Raw genomic sequence first — 25,632 nt, 5'->3', positions numbered from 1 at the left:
ATGTGTAAACTAAGCCCTGTTGTACTCAAATTAAATATGTGTAAACCAACCCCTGTCTTAACCCAAACCTGTGTAAATCAAACCATGTGTAAACCAAGCCATGCGTAACTCAAATTAAATATGTGTAAACCAAACCCTGTCTTAACCCAAACCTGTGTAAACCAAATCATGTGTAAACCAAGCCCTGTGTCAATCAAATTATGTGTAAACCAAACCCTGCCTAAACCCAAACCTGTGTAAATCAAACCATGTGTAAACCAAGCCATGCGTAACTCAAATTAAATATGTGTAAACCAAGCCCTGTCTTAACCCAAACCTGTGTAAACCAAATCATGTGTAAACCAAGCCATGTGTAAATCAAATTATGTGTAAACAAAACACTGTCTAAATCCAAACATGTGTAAACCAAGCCCTGTGTAACTCAAATTAAATATGTGTAAACCAAACCCTGTCTTAACCCAAACCTGTGTAAACCAAATCATGTGTAAACCAAGCCCTGTGTAAATCAAATTATGTGTAAACAAAACACTGTCTTAACCCAAACATGTGTAAACCAAGCCCTGTGTAATTCAAATTAAATATGTGTAAACCAAACCTTGTATTAAGCCAAACTTGTGTAAGCCAAGCCCTGTGTAAATCGAATCATTTGTAAACCAAAACCTGTCTTAACCCAAATCTGTGTAAACAAAAACATGTGTAAACCAAGCCCCGTGTAAATCAAATTATGTGGAAACCCTGTGTAAATCAAATTATGTGGAAACCATAGTCTTAACCAAAACCTGTATAAATCAAACCATATGTAAATCAAATTATGTGTAAACCAAACCCTGTCTTAACCCAAACCTGTGTAAACCAAACAATGTGTAAACCAAGCCCTGTGTAAATCAAATTATGTGTAAACCAAACCCTGTCTTAACCCAAACCTGTGTAAACCAAACAATGTGTAAACCAAGCCCTATGTAAATCGATAATGTGAAAACCAAGCCCTGTCTTAACCCAAACCCGTGTAAGTCAAACCACAGTCCCTCTATCACAGAGGGACTGTGGCCAAACCATTTGTAAACCAAGTCCTGCGTAAATCAAATTATGTGTAAACATGTGTAAACCAAACACTGTCTTAACCCAAACCCTGTATGAAAACCAAGCTCTGTGTAAATGCAAATTTTTTGTAAACCAAACCCTGTCTTAACCCAAACCTGTGTAAACAAAAACCTGTGTAAATCAAGCCCTATGTGAATCAAATTTTGTGTAAATCAAACGCGTCAAATGCCCGCAAATGCGTCCAGTCGGGATTTCTTTAGCGAGAACTTGTATAAGAACTTGTATAAGACCAATATTATACATTTTTTTTTACGGATCAGACACATGGGGTTTTGAAATCTTAGAAAATAGTAATAAGTAGGACACAACACCAGTTGAAAAAACACATCTGAAATTTTGTGGACAGATTCTGGGTATGAACCAATTCAAGAGCATTACTTAACTATACATCAAAATAAATCTAATGAAGTATTTGGCACGCGTCTTCGGTCAACGAACAGGCATACCATGAGCAGTACAGTAGACTGTCGAAAGTCCTCAGGCCTCATCTGTTAGTATACTGACTGTGGTATACCAAATCAGCAAACGCCATTTCAGGCATTTCAGCGAAGGCTGGAGGACTGTTAACATTTGTAAACACCCTCACGCAACATAACGTGGTTTTCCACCGGTACTGAAAGGAGAATGATTGACAGATCATGTTCGCTAAACCTAACCTAAATTCGCTAAACCTAACGCTATTTGCCGTTATAGCGTGTATCCAGCACTTGTCAGGTGATCACACGTCTTGCTGAATTGATCACGTGACCGCTCTCTAATGGAACGCTCTCTAATGAGACCAGGGAGCGAACGCGCTCTAATGGAATGGCTCGAGCTAGGTCTATTCGGGTGGAAAACCACGTAATGACGCGTGAGGGCGTTTACAAGCGTTAACAATCCTCAGGCCTCCGGCCTTCGCCGAAATGCCTACGGAATTGTAAACGCCTTCGGCAAATTAGGCCTGAAGACTGTCGACAGTCTACATGAGCAGATAAAATCAAAACTTTCATGGATTACATCAATTCAAAATGAAACTAAAGAAAATGACACAATCATTCAACATTTAACAAATACACAAAGAATAGACAAATATTTGACACAAAATTATATAAACGTCTGGAAAGGTAAATTGAGGACGTACAGTAAATGTGTAACAGTGTGTGTTAAAGGAAGAGTATCTAAGCGTTCTGAATCTAAATCGGAGAATTTTTCTGTTTCTAGATTCAGAAAAGGTAACCATAACCTGGCAATGAAAAAGGGGAGGCATACTATACTCTGCAGTCACTGTTCTCTCCAACATATAGAGGACGAAATACACTTTCTTACGGTATGCCCGAAATCAGTACCAAACCATCGAACTGTTATGCTTTCAAAATAGTATTTCCTTCTGAGGTCACAAACGACCAACAAAAATGTGTATACTTAATGGAAAGTACACAAGTTTCTCCTTCCTTGCCATGAACACTTTTAAATAATTTTATTTTGTTTTTTTTATCACTATTTGTATTTCATCTTTATTACTATAAACTGATAGAAAAACTGGATATCTAAAGATGCAATAAAGTTATTATTATTTTTAATATTACTAATAATATCTACCGACCGGTAGATCCACATCGGCGTATGCTCTATTTGAGCACACTACAGGACTGTGATCTGTGATAATAAAACAGAATGTCCTACCATTGTAACAACATGGAATTATTCTCAAAGCATTACATATCTATTTTGTCAATTATTTTTATCAACTAGCGCACATGTCCCCCACTCACACTAATAATTTCGTAGGTACGTTTTAAGGATTGTTTTAAAGGATTGTGGAGACTTTTTTTAGTACCATTGAATATTTGAGTTTGACCTTTGAACGATTGACCGGTGAATGCGACCCAAGTGTGACCCATACTTGCACACGACGTCTCCGCCATTATAGAAGGAGTGAAGCGACCATCGCTGATAATCTGCTATGGACGCCTCCCAGAAATTGGTCTACAAGGGATACACACTTTGTCCGAACACCGATATCTCCAAACTCGAGAATGGAGTCTTAGAGAAATTTCTCCGTCATGATGACATCATTGTGCAAGGGTTTCCCAAGTCTGGTAACACCTGGATGATATTCTTACTGCAAGAGTTATACCCCGATTTGAATGTGTTTCAGCACGGTGACAAGAAAGTGCCTCCAATGCTAGAGTGGTTGATAATAGAACCCACGATGTTCGGTGAGGTCGATACACCTCTACTTAATACCGTAAAATCATTTCAAATGAACCCGAGCGTGACGTCATCACCACGGCTTATCAAGTCGCACCTCCCGTACGAAGTATTCCCAAAGCAAGCACTGCAGACTGGTACCAAAGTAATATACATCGCTCGTAACCCTAAAGATGTCGTCACTTCTAGCTATCATTGGTTTTGCAGAACAAATTTCATGAAGGGAAAAGTTACACGAGAAGGCCATCTTAAAAATTTCATAGATAGGATCATTCCAAGTACACCGTGGGTAGATCACGTAGCTGGTTGGAGGGAACACAGTGAAGATGAGAACGTGTTATGCGTCACCTACGAAGACATGGTAAAAGACACCAAGACCACTGTCCGCGCGATAACAGAGTTCCTGGGACGGCCATTGCCGGAATCGCATTTAGAAAATGCTATATCTAAAACTTCCTTCGATAATTTACGTAATAATCCAACGTCTGCATCTAAAATCGATATTGACGAGACATTTATGCCAAATTATGTTGCTGGCTATTTTAGGAAGGGGAAAGTTGGCGACTGGAAGAACCATTTCACTGTGGCCGAAAATGAGATGTTTGATGACGTCATAGTGAAGAAATTAAAAGAAAAGGGAATAGAATTCGTGTATGAATTGTAAAAAAAATGATGATATTTTGGCAAAGCATGGAATACTAGTAGATTGTCAATCTAAGCGCCGGAACAAGTGAGTGACTTTCTACTATCACGGCTGTTTTTTTTTTTTATAATAAATCATTTCACTCATTTAGTTAATATGCTGCTATTGTATTAATTTCTCTGTGGATTCTGAAAATATTATTACATACGGAAGGGACATTACAAACTGGCATATTGGCGTGGCGTGGCATATTGTACGAACTAAAAATGATCGTAAAAAAACTATATATATGCAGTTATGAGACCGTTCTCCTACATAACCTAATCTGCAGTCTTTAACATATCCCAGGTTTCATAATCATCACAATGCGGGCGAATAAGGAAGACGGACTGCACTTATGCAGTGTATTTATAACATGTATTTGAGTTCAACCTAAATTGATGTGAGCGGACAATTTGAAAAAGTTGAGTAATCAACACTCTAAGTTCGACCAGTTTGTTGAAACATGGTCACATGGCTCTCTGAAGTTTCCTTGTTCATATAAACCTTTTCTGTTTGGCGTTACAATGTTTTTATTTGAAAAGTTCATTTGACAAGAAACAAACTCCTTCAAAATATGCAGTATGTGGGTTCTCGTACATTTGTTAAACAGTGACTCAATACAGAACGAAACACACAAATAACACATTTAACACCGAGATTTTAAAACCGACAAAATGGATTCCATTACTGCATTTCTAATAAATACTTTTTTAAAAATAATATGGTAATACCTCCCCACTAGTTGTTTACAATAATATCCTAACTTCGACTTCGTGATGAAATTGGGACAAATTCTGAATATAATTTACCAAGTTTCATTGAAATGTGATGATTAGTACTTATCGGTACTAATAATGGTGAAAAAGCTGTGAATCTAAGAATTATTCAATGATCAGGTCTCGGGGGCGGATACATGATTTTTTTATGGGGGGGGGGGGTCCTAGATCCGCCACTGGGTCTGTGCACTACATGTAAGATTCATTGAAACAAATTACCGGTATACCCATTTCCAAACAGAATGTAGTAAAGTCCTGTGTAACAAAGTGCAACAAGGTCTAATAAGTTCCATAAATCTGCCAACTGTGAACCATACATCTAATTGTATTAACCAGTCTTTAATGTCTACACATTATTATTACTATTCATGTAGGTAGAAAAGTCGCACACAGTTGAGGAAGTGAGTACCTTTATTCTTATTTCAGACATTTTAAAATATTCCACATGATGAAATAAACTACCCCGCCTGACCCTAAAAAATACATAAATATATCCAATAAAATTTTTTGAGATAAAGAAATTAACCGATCATTTATGTCTTTATTTTCCCAAAAATACGTTTGTATGATAGATTTGTTCCACAATCTTAGATTCAGATAACTTTAATGTTAAATTAGAATCCATTTTAATCCTCACTAGGTTGGAAAGTTAGATGAACAGATTTAAATCTGTTTTTGGTTACAAATGCTCGGAGATTGGGGGACAATGTACAATACCATGTTCCATTTCATATCATACTCCGATATTCATAAAAAATATATGGTCAAAACAAAATAAAGGTTCAGTAATGTCTAAAATAAAGATTTCTTGCAGTTGAGATTTCATTTAAGATGTATGGTAGCAGGAACAATGATGTTATATTCCATGATAATGAAAAACCAAACAAAAATAATTGTTTGTTGATAAAAAACAACGATGAAGACCTGTGATTGCACTTGTCTGATATGATTGCTTTGAAATGTTATAGATAGCGCCCTCACAGGTCAGCCGAGTCCAACATCTAATGACATCATCACAATGAATCCCAGAATGCAACCCCAGGATGCCAACGTGCCATTTCCTCTAAGAAAAAAAAAAAAATCTTAAAGTTAGTAGAATTATTATTCCAATTATTTATTTATTTATTTAACAAACAGCCTATTGGTTAATATAGCTCCAATCCACAGTACCAGTATAGAAGATGTTGGACTGAAAAAAAATCATCACAAAAATAACTAATATGAAGTCCATCCGGGGTATCTACCCGGTACATATAAAATTACAAATTAACTAGGTTAGGAAACTTACTGGAAATTTCCAAAATGTGAGTAAAGAAATTCATAGTTGTACACCAACAAGACAATTAAGATTCCGATTCAGTTGTATAACTTGAAGAAATAATATTTGAAATATATATTCAGAAAAGCCACAGACTGAAGATGTTATTCACATTCACATAATTTTAAGATTTTTATTCTCTATAACCACAAATTATTCAAAATTAAAAATAAAACAATTTGATTTTGAACTTGAATTTCTTTATTTCGTAGCTCACATTGAAAGGTCGATCTTTGACAGGGGAAGATTGCGTTTGAATACCCTTATTTCATTGAAATTCACCATCATCAAAAGTGTACAGCACATTATTAATCATGGAAATATCCCCCTTTCACGTTTGTCGAATCCCACGCGATGTTTGTCGCCACTACGACGCTATTACCTTTGTTTGTCCTGTTTTTTCGTTCGATTTCACACAATGCAGGATCTCGCAATGAACAGAAAATGGTCTATAGAAACACATATACACCAAAAAATTGCATGTATTGTATACTGAATCAATAAAATATTAGATATTTTTACCACAGACACACACCTGTAAACTGATGTGATACTAACAGAGCATGATAATAATAGTCATGGGGTTTATGGATACTATACTTACGCAGTCTGTGCTTCAGGTATGATATCATCCACAACTACGTAGACCATTGCACCTGCAGCAAATGCCAGTGCATAAGGCAATAATGGCTCAGCTATCGACACGGCAACAGTCCCAAATATACCTGCTAGGGGCTCCACCATACCACTTAACTGGCCATACCTGAGCAAAATGCATACAGTTTTCAGAAGAGATGAGTTCAATGTCAAAATTATTCGCTTTGAAGTATTGATAATCAAATAATGAATATTTTGTGTCCCAACTGCCTCAAAAAGGTAAATATTGTTCACTAACAAATGTATCTTTCGGGGGCCACGGTTCACGATCCACAAGTGTTTGTGCTTGGACTGAGTCTGACTGATGCCAGGATAGCAAATTAAATTGCCATACAATGCCATTGTGACAGGAAGATGGTCACACAGCCCTGCCATGTAGTACCAAACATGGAATATGGTTTCTGTGGCACACAGCACTATATGTACCGTCAGCACTTGCTCTGGCCACATACAAAAAAGATGTTCAATATCAAGTGAAAAAATAAAGAGCTTTACAGCCATGAATGCCACAATCACAGTTGTTGTGCAAACAAACAATGCATTTCACATGTGTTGTATATGTCACATGGGACCCACATCTAGTGCAACAACTACGATTTATGACAAATAAGAACATAGTTCAAGAATGATACAACTTACCAAAAACTTTTCCACGTAGAATACCCTGAACCTCTGAGTGGAAGACTAACTGCAAGGCCTTCTGGGAAATTTTGAATTCCAATACCAATTGCAAGATTCCTATAAATCCATAAAAAAACACGTCAATATTAGAAGAAGAATCTTTATTTGTTCTTAAAGGCCACTATTCTTTCCTGAGGTCAAAAGTCACCTCATGTTAATACATTCTTGTCTCAGAATTTGTGCTTTATGTACAAACATTGCTAGTTTTGGGATTATTTCGTCAGAGTTATTTAACATAATGGAATAAAAAAAATTCTATAATGTTGGATAAGTATATGACCATGAGGGTAAACATTTTTTTTCTAATGTTTTCATACATGGGCGTTTTAAAACGAAGTGGAATTCATCCTCTATTTCAAGGGATTCACATATTTTACAGGTGTTCAAAAAATGCCCTTATTCCAGTTTTGAAATTTGCTTTTATAATGCAATATTTGACGCAGGTTTTTTTCCAGAGGAATGAGTTAAATGATTTATCGTTCTTTAACATAAAAAAGGCAATATAAATGACCCCCAAAATTACAGAGGAATCACGTTACTAAACTCCCTAAGTAAAATGTTTACGTACATTTTGAATAAAAGGCTGGTAGACTCTATTGGGTGTGTCACAGGGTCCCAAGCAGGTTGTAGAAAGGGTTATTGTACTGTTGACAATATTTTCACTCTTCATGTTATGGTACAGAAATATTTAAGTAAATCAAAAGGACGGTTCTACTGTGTGTTTGTTGACTTCAGCAAAGCGTTTGGTTCAGTTAATCACAACTTACTGATGTATATACTTTGCATTGATGGCGTTGGTGGGAAAATGTTGAATATTTTAAAATCTATGTATAAAGAAGTCAAATCATGTATGAAGTGCCAGTATGGTATTACAAATTATTTCCCATGTAATGCGGGTGTAGGACAAGGGTGTATGCTTAGCCTCTTTTTGTTCTCACTTTTTATAAATGAACTAAATAGTATGCTGGAAAATTCAGAGTATCGAGGAATACAAAATTACACAAGAGTTGATTAATTTATTCTCACTCTTGTATGCTGATGATGTTGCGATATTCAGTGACTCCCCTATTGGGCTGCAGAGACTTTTGGCAATATTAGCCTCTTTTTGTTCAACTTGGAAAATGGCAGTAAATATGACTAAAACACAAATTATAGTTTTTAGACGTGGGGGATACTTAAAAGAAGTTTTCTAAATGGCAATCCTGTAAATACCGTTGGGTACTATAAATATTTGGGTTTAATTATTTCAAGTAGAATCACTTGGGGCAAAGCAGTAACAACGCTTACACAACATCAATATTCAATCTCATGGAAAAAACATATACATGTACCGGTACCCTAATCCAAGCTCCCCAATTCAATTGAATATGCCCCTCTAGATACAATTAAGGTGTGAGGAAACTGAGAGTAGGGTTAGAGTTAGGATTAGGATTAAGGTAGCGAGAAGGGTTTGATGACGTTTTTGAATAAAGCATTCTCTGTCTGTTTCAAACGTATATGATTCAAAAGCATAAGTATAGCGGGACAAGTACGCACAAACTGGACAGTCATTGTTTACATAATTACCATGACAATAAAAATGGCAAACTTTTTAAAAATGATTAAATCCGACAATCGCAAGAGCACACTGCGGAATTGCCCGATGAAACAATTTGCTGTGTCAAGTGCGACAAAAATTCCACAACTACACGCCATAGAAATTATAGAAAAACAGTCCTTTTTTTTTAGTTACTACTCTGAATTATTGGTGAAAGATGCTGGGTAAGTATCGTTCAGTTACTGGTTTTTCATGAATAGCAGAACGTTTACCAAGTTCGTTACACAAAATTAGTATGACGATTACAGTTTTTCAATTGAAACATTCACTGTTTTTGACAATGCTATATCGATGTTAGGTTCTTTCTTCATCCTTAGCAAGTATAATTTGTTATGACTAAGTTCATTACTTTGAACTCAAAACAAAGTGTGCAATGGATCAGATTTGTTTTAAGATTATTGGGAGAAAAAATGTAAAGCTGTGTGAATAGTTTGAAACACTTGCTGAGGATAGAAATCTAAAATGGCAGTGTCAATGGAAAATTAGATGGGCACACACTCTCTGAGTAAATAGAAACGATGGCTTTGTTTACTGGCTGATATTGACGAGCAACAGATTTCCTGTACTTGCTTTCTCGTCTGATGTATCAGTATCGTCATCAGTTAAGTAGTTAATCTTTTGCACGGATGTGGATAGTTCAACCTCGTCATTGCATTAGTAAAATAGTGTTAGTAAAATAGAATATTGACTTCAAATATAAAATGATTTAAAATAAAGTTGCGCAAAGTTATGACCATGTTTCTCCGACAAAGTCTTGACTGACAATAATGCTGACATCAGACGTTAGATAAAAACGCATTGTTTGCGATGGGAAGCTAACATCAGAATCATCAACAACAGAGTATACAGATAAGATGTTATCCTTTACACCGTCCCAAGAATAAACATTATGCAAATGTTCACGTAACAGCAGTTGTAGTTATTTGTGTTAAAAACACTAATTTGAGCATCGTCTTTCCGAAATTTCAATTTTTTGAAAAGCAGGGATTACGTATTAAGGTCTAAAGTAACAGTTTTATAAATTTTTGAAAATTCAACAAAAAAATGAAAATTTCCCTTCTTGCTATCATTAAGGGTGTAGGTACAATTGAAAGTCTTTCTCTATTCCACAAGATCCCTGAGACCTAAAAAAGGTTTTGATTCTTGTCATTACAAGCGTCAGCTTAAAACCTGTGACTCAAACTTTTTTGTTGTTGCTATGTTGCATACCAGTAAAGTGCACCATGTATGGTAGAATGGAGAAATGTTAGTTTCGTTGATCAAAATGCATAGATTCGGTAGCATATTATTTAATGAATTCTAAACATTATTTTGTTGTGATATTGAATAAAATATTAAAACCACCACACCACTTTTTTAATTTTACCTTGAATGAAAAGCAGTAATATTACAAATTTTTGCTTAAATGACAAAAAAATTTATTATGGCGAAATTGAAAAATTTTCAGTTCAAACAAAAACAAAAAATTCAACATTACCTTGCATTTTCAAATGTAGCTGATGGAGTTTTTCCAATTGCACCAAAGCCCACCCCTACTGCTAAACCCTCTGTAAAATAAACATAAAAATAAACCATGTAGGAATTATGTAATTTTTTTTTTACTTCTTCATAGGGGAAATTACTTTAATGTGTCAAAATTACATGTATCAGCAACATGGCTGCCGAAAATTTTCATCCAGGTTTTAAAAATACGTAACAATATATGAAAAACTAAATATTAACAACTGTTTTCAGACATGCCATCATATTCCAGTTTATTTTTTCAATGATTTTTAAAATTTATTACAGTTTAGGGGTCAAGGTACACTGCTAAGCTTTGATGTATTTAACCCTATTATAAGTGCATCTCTAATGATGATGAGTGAGCCCAAAATGTTTGTTTTGGTGGGTTTTAAAGGGTGGTGGTTGTCACTTCAAATTATGGTGAGCAAATACATTTCATGTCTGATTTGGTCCTCGCCACGTGTTAGCTCAGTATTTTTCTTCCCCTGGGAAACTGACATATGTTGCTGCATATTTTAATCAACATACGATAAATATCAGTCGACAATGTATGTACATTTATAATTGTCCATTACTTCAACCTATCAATGGCAAACACACAATGTCTTGTATTTAGTTCTATCCAAGGTCTCACCTGGTATATTATGTATTGTAATGGCAATTATTAATAAAACTATTCTCCGCCAACTTGTTTTTTTTTGTTCTGTTATAGAGCTTCTTTTTACTGAGAGTTCTTCTTCATTGATATCAACACTGTTGTCATAGTTACCAAGCCCTGGTCTTCGTCGCTGTGTTGTATTTGATGGCCCATTGGCTGGTAAACCTGACAATAATAGTTGAAAAAGAAGTATTAAATAACAAACTATATTAAAATTAAAATTTGGGGCAGTACATTATAAACTCTGATTTGGGGGGGGGGTTGTTAGAGCTGTGCAAATAGTATTTTTTCTCCTTAATTTTTTTGATGATTTTGTATATATTTTGTTTGTTTTTAATATTTTGAAAAACTTGTTTTGAAAAACAGTTGTGCAGAATTTGTTTTTCTGTCGTTGGTTCTATTTCTACGACTATATTACAGTCTGTGTAGTGAGATTTGTTTGAAACATTTCTAAAAATGCATCCCTTACTCTATGAGCACATCACCTGAATGCAGGTTATAAGTTAAAGTTTGCATCCATCAGAACTTGACAATCGGAGTTGACCTTTCATAGTGAGGAATAGAGGAGAATCATGAATCGCACAACAAACAAATGCACAGTACTACTGTAAAATCTGTATTAGAAACCGCAGCTTCTATTAAAATGGTACAATGCAATAGAGGGGATGCAGCTTCTATTAGAGCATCTACACATATGAGAAATGTTGAATTTTTGGTTCTCAATTATTCAAAAAGAATGGGTGCGACTTTTATTAGGAATGTAGCTTCTAATACAGATTTTACGGTACATATATTACATATGACTTTCTGCATTTTTCTTTTAGAATTTAACTACATGTATTATAAGAAGACACAGGTGTGTTTTACAAATAAATATACTAGGTGTCCATTTCTCTCAATTAGAATCATAAATGTTTGATCATGGAAGAAGTCACATATGTTGTTCTAACCTATAATAGTGGTTGAATTCTCATATTCATTCCAAGTGTTGGATTCACTATCTTCTTTATTGTGTTTCATTTCAGCTTCTAATGCCAAGGCTATATTTGGAGAGCACACTCCCTGTCAAGATAGAAAATATAATTACCGGTATTATATTGTACAATGAAATCAAATCTATCAGAACATTTAAAGACTGAAAAAATGGCAATCATGAACAAATTTTAGAGAAAAATAGTGAAGGAGATTTGTTCCTATACTGTCGACTATTTAAAGTATGTTGTGGTGTTAGTTTCCAAATACAGGCCTTGTTTATGCATGTTTGAAGCACAGCAGGGAAAGTAGTTAGCCTAGCACTGTGGCTATTTTGCATAACAATTGAATATGTTAATAACTTCTACTGTATTCATTGTTATGATATTTAGGCTATATCCAAAATTATAGCAGGGGTTCTTTTTCTCTACATGTATAATAACCTGGGAAAAGCTCACAGCATATCTTTTAAAGGTGTGTTATTTTTTTAAAGTAATGAATGAAACATGACTCTTTATGTATGTCATGATGATCTTTTCACATTCGTGACCGTGAGGAGTACTGGTAACGTCAGACATACCAAATATGGCAGCATCCAATCAGCAAAGTAGACAAATAGAGCACCAATACCAAACCCTATAGCACTGGGTATGAAAGACCATTGACCCTCATCACCATAGTAACCCGATAATTCAGCTAACTCTATTGCTGGTGCTAGAAGTGACCAATAGGAAGCTGCCAACATAACCTGACAATTAAAATAAAAACAATTATCTTTAATATTGTTGAAGGCACCTCTACACTGTTGACAAGAATCTTGAGTATTGCCTCAGATGTATCCATGGAAACAACATCACTGCTCTAGATATATCTATGAAAAGAACATCTTAATAATACTAATACTTATAACAGATACACTTTTTGATGGCTTATAGATTTACAGAACACTGCTGGATAATCAAGACTACCCATGGGAAAATGACAACCACCTCACACCTACATCAAGCAACTCTTAGAAGACACTATACATACTCCTTAGGTCAAAGGTTTTACTTATTATCATCATTTGCTCCTCACACATTTATTTTCCAATTTTGTATAGCAGTCAATGAGTGAAATGTACTGCATATGATTAAATGATTAATTGTTTATTGTGAATTCAGAAGACATGTTTTTCTGTGTCTGAATGGTTTTTGAAAAAAAAGAACACATAACGGATTCTGCCGTAAATTCGCCCATTCGAAAAATCACCCTGGGCGAATTCACGACTGATGGGCCCTTATTTGGGGTTCAAAATTTCAAAAAATGATCATAAAATAATTTTTGGGGGTATATTTTCCTTGAAAAATCCACCGATGCAGACTTTCAAGGCCGGCAGTTCGACCACCCAAAACGAAGGAAAGTATTGCAAAAGCTAATGTAAAATTTTATACAATTTTTTTTCTTGCTGGATTAAAAAGTACTCCGCCTAAATTGTTGATTATTACTAGTGATTATAATAACGTGCAAAAAATAAATTCGTTGAATTGTTAAGAAATGCAAATAAATTTTAACTTATTTTTATTGTAAGCGAATGATTCTGTAGAAATAAATATCCGCCATGTTTTGACCAGGTCAAATCGCTAATTAACCAATCAAAATGATGAATGATGCCAACATGTTCAAATTACCATAGCTCATTTAAATATGTTAATGTTATTAAAAGCAGCACAGAAGAGATTTGCCGGTCCCTTTTTATTTTTTTTAAAACCTAAACTGCTGTTTAACAACCCAGGGTGAATTTACGGCAGAATCTGGTACAACAAATAACAGCAGACAATGTTATTACATAAGAATATGAGAGCAAATATAAAACAGTGACCCCCCCCCCCCCCCAGCATGTATTTCAAAAATTCTAAACACAGATCTGATTGTTTTGGTATTGCAAAATTTTAATCCCGAGTGAAAATCAACAACAAAAATATTTTTATTCATTTCTTGGAATGAAGCAAAATCATTTTTCTGACCTTTAAAACTTGTGATAAAATGCATACATGGGTATATACAGTAACGGATAATTTAAATAAAACTTACCCCAGCAGCAAAGCCCAGACTGCAATCAAGAACTTTCCTCTGTGAACAAAAACACAAGATTCATCAAAATTCAGCATTTCAGAGGAATTGACATGATCACATCGCATAACTGAGCATGATTTCCTTTTGATGCTCAGATCTCGATATTAGTTATTATCTGTCACTGTAACGCCATAAGTTACATCGTGCCGTAATTTTGCAATATTATATGAGGTATTTTCATTCTACCATATTAGGAAATGCAAATTCAAAATATGAAACGATTACGCGCGTAAGCGCCCTCTAATAATAAAAACAAACATAGCTGCCACCAGGGTTTGACTGGACTCCACACAGAGAAGTTCGCTAAATCTGTTCTAAACATTTTGGATTTCAGCATTCCCATGATGTATCCTTGGAAGGAAAAGATGTAAAATAATAAGGTTATTACAATGTACTCAGACAGTACACCATCGTATCGACCTGTGCTTCAGCCGATACTCCGCTGTGCTGTCTTCGTGCATACTTTTCGGTATCCTCGTAATAACCTAATAAACTTTGAATGGCACAACTTTTCCAGCCAAATGTTGATGCAACATATTGCATTTTATTGTGTATTTTTCTTTAATTAATTAATATGTTTATTCTTTTTTGACATAATAAACACAATTCCCAAATAACTGGAAATTTGAAACAGTGGATATGATGACTGGAGAAAAAACAAGCCATTTGCGTCTATCAACTTTACATTAAAATTTTTCTGGAATTGAGTTTATCAATATGATAATATTAAAATGAGTATAGTCACCTGGTTGACTCTAGAATTTTATGTTTAAATTTCATTTCATTTCATTCCATATTAAATTGTACGGTACTAGCTTTATGTACACTATGTACATGTTATCATATGGTACAAATAAATTACTGCCAAAACGTTGAGCGTTAAATTTGGGAGTCTGGGAAATTTATGGGATATTGCAGCAGTAAAGATTTCACTTAACACATCGACTACATCGCCTCTACAGATTGCCAACATCTATTATAGAAAAAATCCCAAGGCTTGTGATGCGTTATAAGTAACAATTGCAAAATGTAGTCCTTTCAAACACTTTCAAATTATGAAATACTAATATTTTTAGTGGGGCAAAATCAATATTTTCTAGTCGGTTGAGCATTAAATCGGCTTCACAAACTATTAAACTATTACAATTATTGAATTTAGTCAAGAATAGATGCACACAATTTACACATCATCACATAAAGTTAAAGCGACGATAACACACGCTAAAAGCACAAACGCTCTTTGGTAGATGCTTGTTTGTAAACAATGACACGCTATGGCTATCTGACATGCGCAGGTGACGACTTCCCCGATTTAATGAACTGGACATACCCAGTACTTGTGAATAAATAACAAATGTCTAATCCGTCATACTTATTTGGTTCAAATAATGTTATTATCTTGAGAAAATGTACACATTTTAATTTTTAAGGTACCTGCTAATAAAACCTGATTTATTTTTGCACTACTAATCTAAATTTAGCCCATTCAAGATTTCAGTATAAAAAGCTTCCAATATTTCCAATACCAGAGTAGATATCTTATTATTCATGTACTGCAGTTCACTTTATTACACACACGAAAATATAATTGGTATGTTCACTATCTATATGCAAATGAGCAAAAACATTTGGTGTTTGTGTAGTACTGTAGAATACTTTATTTTCGCTTGGAATTTATTTTCGCTGAAAGGATGATTCCGTGAAAATAAAATCCAGCGAATATACTTTTTTTCCTACATTTCACATTAAACTCATCAAAAATCAGTGAAAATAAATTCTATACAAAATGCCCAAAAAGCCTTTTCAGCGAAAATTAATTCCAGCGAAAATAAAGTATTCCACAGTATTCCACTGGGTACCTCCATATTTGCATTTAAAATACTTCATAATAAATAGTATAAAACATCAGCAAATTTGTTTTAGAACCATGAATCTACAGCTTGCGATACATGTAGTTATGACACGCCTGACTGACCAGTATTCTCACTGCCTATATTATTAAATGATGGATATGCAAATCGAATAAGCTCAAACACTTGATAAACAATTATTTGTTGACATCTCTGTTAAAATACATTTAGAGAATGTCACTATGTCACATGCAATGGCCATGGATTATAATGTATTGTTTTTAGTTTACAAAGCTCTCAAATTGTTTACGGTATATCTTGATCAACATTTTTTGCACTATTGCTTTGGCAAACACTGTGAGCGAGTGTTTCTGCCACCATTTGCATTTGCAATTAAATGTGGTGTATCATGGCTGTATTTTTGTTTGTGAAAATACAGTCACAGGATTCACTGCATCACTGCAACGAAATGAATTTGTATCATGCTATTTTAGGTTTATTGGGACCCCTTGTATTCACATTAATGGAGCTAACATGCATGTTTGTTTCATTTGATGATTACCATAAACAAATTAAATTATATTTTTCCCAAATCAGGGAATTTTTTTATCAGTGATCCTTTTACAGAAGACCTGAGATGAGATGGTGTTGTGGTTTGAGAGATGTTCAGTAAATCATCAAAATCCTAAAAATGTAGACTGTTGAAAAGTCAACAGCTGACATCACTAAAATTAGATTGCAGAAATTGAAAATTAAAAAAAAAATTATGGACTGTAAAACTGTCAAAGAAAATCTACAGATGCAGACAGTCTATTTAAAAATAACAATAACCATATTGCATGATACTGTAATCGAAAAAAATTCATAGAAAAATACAACAACATTTACAGCCCAATAGTAATTGTGGGAACAGAACCACATGGTTTTGTAGTTACCGGTAATTATGCCAGGATACCAGAAAACAGACTGTAATTCATTTAATTAATTTGACCATATTGAGTAATGCTTATTTTTTTGAAAATAACGAATTGCACTAGAATAGGATAAGGTAAAATGACCATCCATTTACAAATGCCACTAATTCTGTATATATTTTACAAACATGCAACAATACCCTTTTAACCAGAACAGTCATTTCTTTTTTGGTTCTAGATCTATGGCTTCAATAAGAAAAACATATTAGTTTTCAATTTTCTGACAGTCCTGGGTATGACAATTGAAGCCAAGGACCCTGCCAATAATGCATGATAACAGGGCAATGGACAAGTCACAGTCAAGCCAATTATTTAGACAAATGTCTCAATCAAAAAAAAATAAAGATGATAATACCACCTCACAATAATGGGCAGCATGTCACCATTCATTCCCCAAGTATCTGCTTCTTTCCCTCAATCATGGCTAATTTACTCTTACCATAGCCCCGTCAAATTTATAAAAATGCTGGAAATTAATTTCTCTAATATTATAAGTAGTATAGCATTATAGTTTTAAGCACCGTTTAAACTCATTCATTTTTAGATAGCAGGAAATTTGTCAAGATAGGTCAAACACCACACTGACTATTGTGGAATTCCATACAGGTGGTATTCATTAGCTAAAGCATTGTGAGTGGTTCAAATTGTTTTCAACGGTTCAGTACTATTCAATATAATTATCTATAATCCCATACCAGTTACTTGTGTGGCTCCCAGATTTTACTTGTTTTTTTTACATTTATGGTGTGTCAGTTTCATTGCAGTTTAATTTTCATGAAAAAAATGCAATTTATACCTCAGAAAGGACTATGCAAAAAACAGTCAAATTCTTTTGTTTTATCATGAGAAGTGATATCATTGATCAAGTGCGAAGCATCCTATTTTATAATATGCTAGATGAGACAACAACCATATAAATTATCAATTCTAGTTCAACTTATTCTGTGTGCAAAGTACGTAAACAAGAAGTACATACAATTTAATTACAAATAAAAATGATAGTAACTAGAGTATATTGAGTGGATCTATTTATCCTGTGGGCAACTATTAACTTTTTATTTTATTTTTCAGATGGCAACTTCACTTATCAATATCAGAGACATTGTGGATATTCAAGCTGAAAAAAATAGAATCAAGCATTGTGGAGTTTTGTGGAGATAAACTGGTTAACCAGTTCCCCCTTTTCATCACAAAATAGTTTGTTTATAGTCTGTACTTTCCTTCAGAATATTGCGACAAAAATAGCCAATTTTTTTGGAAAATTTACTCAAATTCTGTCTTTTGGCTTCAAAATTAGGGCTCGTTTCCAGAAATATTGAAGAATATAAAAAAAAAGTGCAGAAAAACTTGGGTGAGAAAATTGTTTGATCAAAACATTACGAAACTGATTGAGTTACAGTATTGAATGGTTGGCAGAAAGTCTAGGGTAAGTAGTTTCAGTCTTTGTTATTAATTAAATTATTCTGTACATTCAAACAATTCTACTACTTTTATCAAAACTTAAAGGAGATTGAGATAAATATCGTAAATGCCATGTTTGCATTCTTTTCAGAAAACCAAGTAAAGCTGAAACAGGCTAAAATTGTTCAATAGTTAATCGATTAAAGGGCAGTTGATGCAATCCGTAACACTACATGTATGTCCTCAGTAACAAAGAAAGAACGTGAAGAGCAAAGAGATGCTACTGTTTTAGTAGTTATTTACACGCTCTCAGATAATTTACCCCCCCCCCCTTCATAATGTTATCTTTCATATTCCAGGTATATTTCCACATAATCAATAAAGTTACATATATACTAAATACCTACAACTGTTAAATAATAGACAAGATATTAGATTACTGTCTCAATTGAGACTTAGTTGTCACAAACTCCAAATAGAAGTAGGCAGACATAAGAGACCTAAAATCCCACCGGAGAACAGGATTTGTGATAAGTGTAGAAGCGACAGTATTGAAGATGTAGTTCATTTTATTACAGACTGTAGCTATTACACTGATGAAAGGGATATTATGTACATTGAATTTACCAAGGAAATTCCCACTTTCCAGTCTGAAAACAATATAAACAAGTTTATTATCATTATTAATACTAACAATCCTAAACTAATTAGACATGCGACACAGTATCTGAAAGTGTGTTTTGGAAAACACAAACTACATTAATTTTTTACTACCTAATCTTATGTTATTTTAACGTTTTGTTTTTTACTTTACCTTTTATTACTTTCAGCCAAAAATGAATTTGTAATTTCATTATGGTGTAATAAAACTGTATTATTATTATTATTATTATATATCTTTATTTCTAGTTACATTTTGTAATATAATATGACAACAAACTGATAGATTTTCAGACATCAACTTGTACAGGCTTTCCCTATATTTGACCACTGTACATTGGAGCAATAAGTGACGATACAGTTTGGGCAGCAAATTATGAATTTTGTGGTGTCATTTTAATTGATAATTTTGTTATTTAAAGTAACTTTGTAATCACTATCAACTAATCAATAAAGATGATACAGAAATTACAAGGATGTACATGTATTAACAAACTTACACAAGCTGGTATGTTTTTATGTTACCAAGAACAGTTAGAGGCGAAAGTTACAATTTTTTGTCTCCAAAAGTAATTCACCATTGCCGATTGGAAAAATGTGAGCTGAAGCCTAGAAAGCATGTTTTGCTTAACTTATTTCATGGACGTATACCTCCATGCTTTTTTGAACCCGTGTTTTAATGTTTACTAGTACATGTACTTAGCCCTGGATATTTTTGGAATTTTAGATTTTATGTCTTTGTGAATGTACAACTTATATAACACCTTGCTGATATGTCTAATGTATTTGTTATACTGAAGTTAATGAAATTGATATAATATTCTTTCCTGACTTCGGCAGGACTCCAGAAGGAGTACCTACACTTTATGCAAATTTGTTTTTAAATTATGCTAATTTATTCATGACGTAGCAGTTTCTGTGCTCATGAATATTCATTAATTTGTGGATCAATACATTCTAAAAGGGGCGATATATTATTTTTGGGGGAAGAGTTAGAAAAGAGGATTAGCAATCCTTAGGGGTCAATACAAAAGAAGGGACCCATTTGGAGAGCAGCATTGATCCTCGTGTCTGTTGTTGCACGTGACCTACAGCTGTCAATTGTGTTCGTACTTCGACTGGCTTCCATGTGAGGTAGTTTCTTGTGTTCTGTTTTTCTGACTTGAGTTCTTGATATACAGAAGTTGCTGTTAATGTTTGTTTTCTCTTTCATATCTTGTCTTGTAGGAGTGTCCTGTCCGCGATTCGAATTTGCAATCTTTGAGTTCCCAGCGCACTGTCTTGTCCACTGTACCACGAGTGTCTTCACACAAATGATAGGATTTAAGTCCTACTCATAGGATCAATGTTTTCACTAGCATTCAAAGATCGTACTAACCGTACTGGATTCAAACCAGCGATCTCTCACATTGCCTACATTGTACATACCCACTGAACCATATGGGTAGTCGTGCAAATGAATGATTTGTTTTCATATTTAGCTTTATTGCAAATTAGTGTTTGCGAAAAAAGACTAGCAGACATGGGAATTGAACCCGGGTCCTCCTGATCACTGTGTAGACAACTGAACCACAAGACCACAATTGATTGACTGGATGTGTTTGCATTTGATAAGACTATATAGTGTGTATATATATAGAAATACAACATATTTCTATTATTGAATTACAATTGTCCAAAAAATTGCCAATTTTGTGTTTTTACTTGTGTAAACTATATGCATGCCATAACCCGTTAGTGTACATCTTGCCAATTGGGTGTTTGCCATTTGCGTTGCCCATACCTGACCCGACCCTAACCCTAATGCCAAGACACGTTCCTGTTAATAATTCCGTTGCCATACCTGACCCGACCCTAACCCTAATGCCAAGACACGTTCCTGTTAATAATTCCGTTGCCCATACCTGACCTGACCCTAAACCTAATGCCAAGACACGTTCCTGTTTATATTTGCTCAATAATGATACTCTGTTGTGCACTGTCTGCGGGTAAGTTGCATTGATGTCAACTGATTAAACAAGTCGTGTTTAAGTAATTTCCACTATTAACAAGTGGTTAAATTGTGACAATAAATATTTGAGGTTAATTTTGGTGTAGACAACTCGTTTAATTATTTTACACCATTACAAGTTGTTAAATTGAGAGAATAAATTTCTCAACAAATATTAAATACTTAGTTTGGTGTAAACAACTCGCGTTTGATTAATTCCCACAATTACAAGTTGTTAAATTGAGAGAATGAATGTGCGGACAAATATTTAATACTTATTTTGGTGTAGACAGCTCTCGTTTAATTATTTTACACCATTACAAGTTGTTAAATTGAGAGAATAAGTGTGCGGACAAATATTTTAGAATTATTTTGGTGTAGACAGCTCTTGTTTGATTAATTCCCACAATTACAAGTTGTTAAATTGAGAGAATAAGTGTGCGGACAAATATTTTAGACTTATTTTGGTGTAAACAACTCACGTTTGATTAATTCCCACAATTACAAGTTGTTCAATTGAGAGAATAAGTGTGCAAACAAATATTTTAGACTTATTTTGGTGTAGACAGCTCTCGTTTGATTAATTCCCACAATTACAAGTTGTTAAATTGAGAGAATAAGTGTGCGGACAAATATTTTAGACTTATTTTGGTGTAGACAGCTCTCGTTTAATTATTTTACACCATTACAAGTTGTTAAATTGAGAGAATAAGTGTGCGGACAAATATTTTGGACTTATTTTGGTGTAAACAACTCACGTTTGATTAATTCCCACAATTACAAGTTGTTAAATTGAGAGAATAAGTGTGCGAACAAATATTTTAGACTTATTTTGGTGTAGACAGCTCTCGTTTGATTAATTCCCACAATTACAAGTTGTTAAATTGAGAGAATAAGTGTGCAGACAAATATTTTAGACTTATTTTGGTGTAGACAGCTCTCGTTTAATTATTTTACACCATTACAAGTTGTTTAATTGAAAGAATAAGTGTGCGGACAAATATTTTAGACTTATTTTGGTGTAGACAGCTCTTGTTTGATTAATTCCCACAATTACAAGTTGTTAAATTGAGAGAATAAGTGTGCGGACAAATATTTTAGACTTATTTTGGTGTAAACAACTCACGTTTGATTAATTCCCACAATTACAAGTTGTTAAATTGAGAGAATAAGTGTGTGAACAAATATTTTAGACTTATTTTGGTGTAGACAGCTCTCGTATAATTATTTTACACCATTACAAGTTGTTAAATTGAGAGAATAAATGTATGGACTAATATTTTAGACTTATTTTGGTGTAGACAGCTCTCGTTTAATTATTTTACACCATTACAAGTTGTTAAATTGAGAGAATAAATGTATAGACTAATATTTGAGACTTATTTTGGTGTAAACAACTCACGTTTGATTAATTTCCACAATTACAAGTTGTTAAATTGAGAGAATAAATGTGTGGACAAGCATTTGAAACTTATTTTGGCGTAGACACCTCTCATTTAATAATTTTACACCATTACAAGTTGTTAAATTGAGAGAATAAGTGTGCGGACAAATATTTTAGACTTATTTTGGTGTAGACAGCTCTTGTTTAATTATTTTACACCATTACAAGTTGTTAAATTGAGAGAATAAATGTATAGACTAATATTTGAGTCTTATTTTCGTGTAAACAACTCGCGTTTGATTAATTCCCACAATTACAGGTTGTTAAATTGAGAGAATAAATGTGTGGACAAATATTTTAGACTTATTTTGGTATAGAAAAGTCGCATTTAATTTACTTCCACAAATTACAAATTGTTAAATTTTGAGAATGTGTGGACAAATATTTGAGACATTTTGGTGTAGACAACTCTCATTTAATAATTTTACACCATTACAAGTTGTTAAATTGAGAGAATAAATGTATGGACAAGCATTTGAAACTTATTTTGGCGTAGACAACTCTCATTTGATTAATTCCAACAATTACAAGTTCTTAAATTGACAGAATGAATGTATGGACAAATATTGACCATTATATCTGTGAGTAAATACCTGTTGTTTAATTAATTTCCACCTCTACAAGGTTGTTAAATTGAGAGAATAAATGTGTCGACAAATATTTGATACTTATTTAGGTGTAAGAACTCGTGTTCGACCAACTTCAACCATTGCAAGTTGTTAAAATAATGAAATAAATATACTGGTATCATTGGATATTTGATTGAATTGTGAAACTTTCTAACAAAATGTTAACTGCTGGCTTCGAACCCTCAATCAACAATTCCGCAGACACAGTATAAATTCCACAACACCACAGAAGATATTTGTCTGTTGCCTGAATTGTTTTCGTAATATACGGAACGCCATCGACACTTTAACAAAACTTATCTTGACTTGGGTCTTGTTTATCTTTTGTGACTGGAAACTGTTGAACAAATTGCTCGTCGTCCAGTTTAAGACGCAAGTTATTTTATTATTTATTCATTCAGTTTTGTATGATGGAGTTTTGTGAGGTTTATTATTTTTTCGCGACGTTCTTTGCTTACTTGTTTACGGTTTGAGAGATTTCAGTTTATTTGATTTACGTTTTTACGGTAGCTCTGAGCGGGACTCGAACCCACTGTCTTTTCAAGCTAATTTTGTTTTATTTTGATGGCACGCTTGTGTACCACGCCACGACGTGGTCGTTAAGTGGTGTTCATTTTTCTAACTACTCCAGTGTTCCGATGAGTTGAACGGAAAAGCCAAAACGATTGCTCGTTTCTGATTGCTTCGGTTCTGGTGATTGTGTATCTAGTGTGATTCGAACCCATGTCGTTTGTATTGGGCGTTTTTTTATTTCCCATGTTGGCTACGCCGTAATATGCAACCACTTCCCCGTTTCATTGTGATTTTGAAAGTGTTATAATGTCTTCCTCGCCCGTCACGGGCAAACAAAATACGGTCCGTTGGGGTTATATTAAGCCAATCGATAACAAAATTCGGCCTAATTCGTTGTTTTTATGTGGGAAAATCCCTTGCATACGAACACCTAATTACGCGAAGAACATAGAACACTAAGCCAGGGTATTTGAAACCGAAATTGGCATCTAAGCGTTAGGCCATCGCTGATTGGCTGCTGAGCTGGAATGCCAATTTTTAGTTTTAAATACCCCAGGAAAGTGTTCTAGGTTCTTCGCGTAATTAGATGTTTGTATGCAAGGGATTTTTCCACACAAAAACGCCAAATTCGGCCGAATTTTTTTATCGGTTGGCTTAATATAACCCCAACGGACCGTATTTTTGTCCTGATTTGTAGGAATCTGAAAAACGCGTTTCACAACTTGTCTCTTATTTAGTTTTATGTGTCATTCAAGATGGCGGCCCCCATATAGTAAATATCGTATTTATTTTAATATCACGTGTGCGCCAGCTGACTGTGGTAGGTACGGCTTCTCGATCCGTGCCCCGACTTCTGTCAATATATCAAATTATTATTTCTTTCCAGCTGGTTCCGATATATAGATACACGGTGAATCTATTGTCAATGTATGCACTTCAGAATTAGACAAAGATAGTCTTGGAAAAGGTTAGGGTGGTAGTAGTACATAATTTCGGTGGATTTCAAACAAACGCAAAATTACCACGATCCTTCTCCATGCATGGCCCTTATACGCCCGCGCCGGCGAAGATAGCGTACGAAAATAAATGCGGGACGGGGTAACTGTTAGTGTTATTCTTTATAATATATACGAATGAATGGTTGCCAGTGTACCCACCTTTCCGGTTGCAAAGACGAATACAAGTGCCGCTCCAGCAGCAGTCATTCCCCATGTAAATAACGTTGCTAGTAGAGACTGTACGACAGGACTGTAACCTACCAACATCTTTACTGTGTGGCTGTGATCACATGCATGAATCGGGCAAAATCATAGTACATACATACACACACAAATAAAGGTATATCTGTACTAGTGTGCGTTTGTTCTTTAGTTCCTCCAACAATGAGTTATTTCAATGGTGCCCTCAATTGAAAGGACTGGCAATTTTTTTGTTTTTATCCTTTCTTCAAGACAAAACGTGACTTTTTACAGCCTGCCTAAAGAGCGGTGGTCGTCGCGCAGCGCGTAAACAGACACGCGTTGTGTACGTCGCTATCGACGTTGTTTTATCGGCACAGGACTGCTATGGTTCCTTCCCCCGTTCCTTCCATGGACATGCGTAACACAAGCGTGTGACGCCAAATGGCATTGCAAATAAAAAGTTGATAAAAAATACACCATTTCCATATATCGCGCATTCCAAATTATGTTCTGTACAATAATTACCCCCGAGACGTGCCGGGCGCCTGTATCTCGAAAGCGCTGTTAATACGTCATTCGCGCGTTTAGAACTTATTACAGTACTATTCCGAGTTTGTGAATGATGGAGGAGGGGCGCAAAATTCGATATTGGGGCTACGTTGATGCAATATTATGTGCAATAGTAAGTAAATCAAAAGTAAATCGCTTAAAAATGGCTCATTTGACAAATTTTATAC

At 34.5% G+C, this 25,632-nt stretch overlaps 2 protein-coding genes across 2 annotated transcripts; one reads left to right on the top strand and one right to left on the bottom strand.

The window, feature by feature from the left end:
- The first annotated feature begins 3,043 nt into the window (after window positions 1–3,043).
- Window positions 3,044–4,089, top strand: LOC100366970 (sulfotransferase 1A1-like). Its single transcript, XM_006818681.3, has one exon. It carries the CDS (start codon window positions 3,044–3,046, stop codon window positions 3,953–3,955), a length of 912 nt encoding a protein of 303 aa, XP_006818744.2. The 3' UTR covers window positions 3,956–4,089.
- Window positions 4,090–5,145: 1,056 nt separating this feature from the next.
- LOC100367125 (zinc transporter ZIP11-like) lies at window positions 5,146–25,091 on the bottom strand. The gene is made up of 9 exons (XM_085502232.1): window positions 24,872–25,091; window positions 14,212–14,250; window positions 12,719–12,886; window positions 12,117–12,228; window positions 11,143–11,331; window positions 10,483–10,552; window positions 7,367–7,465; window positions 6,675–6,833; window positions 5,146–5,815 (listed from the first exon to the last, which is right to left on the bottom strand). The coding sequence occupies exons 1-9, from the start codon at window positions 24,977–24,979 to the stop codon at window positions 5,737–5,739; spliced, it is 1,023 nt and encodes a 340-aa protein (XP_085358358.1). The 5' UTR covers window positions 24,980–25,091; the 3' UTR covers window positions 5,146–5,736.
- Between the last annotated feature and the right edge of the window lie 541 nt (window positions 25,092–25,632).

Source organism: Saccoglossus kowalevskii, chromosome 8 (genome assembly GCF_978046115.1).
Source record: "Saccoglossus kowalevskii chromosome 8, keSacKowa6.1, whole genome shotgun sequence".
NCBI classification, from domain to species: domain Eukaryota; kingdom Metazoa; phylum Hemichordata; class Enteropneusta; family Harrimaniidae; genus Saccoglossus; species Saccoglossus kowalevskii.
This window is presented reverse-complemented; position numbering and strand designations above follow the sequence as displayed.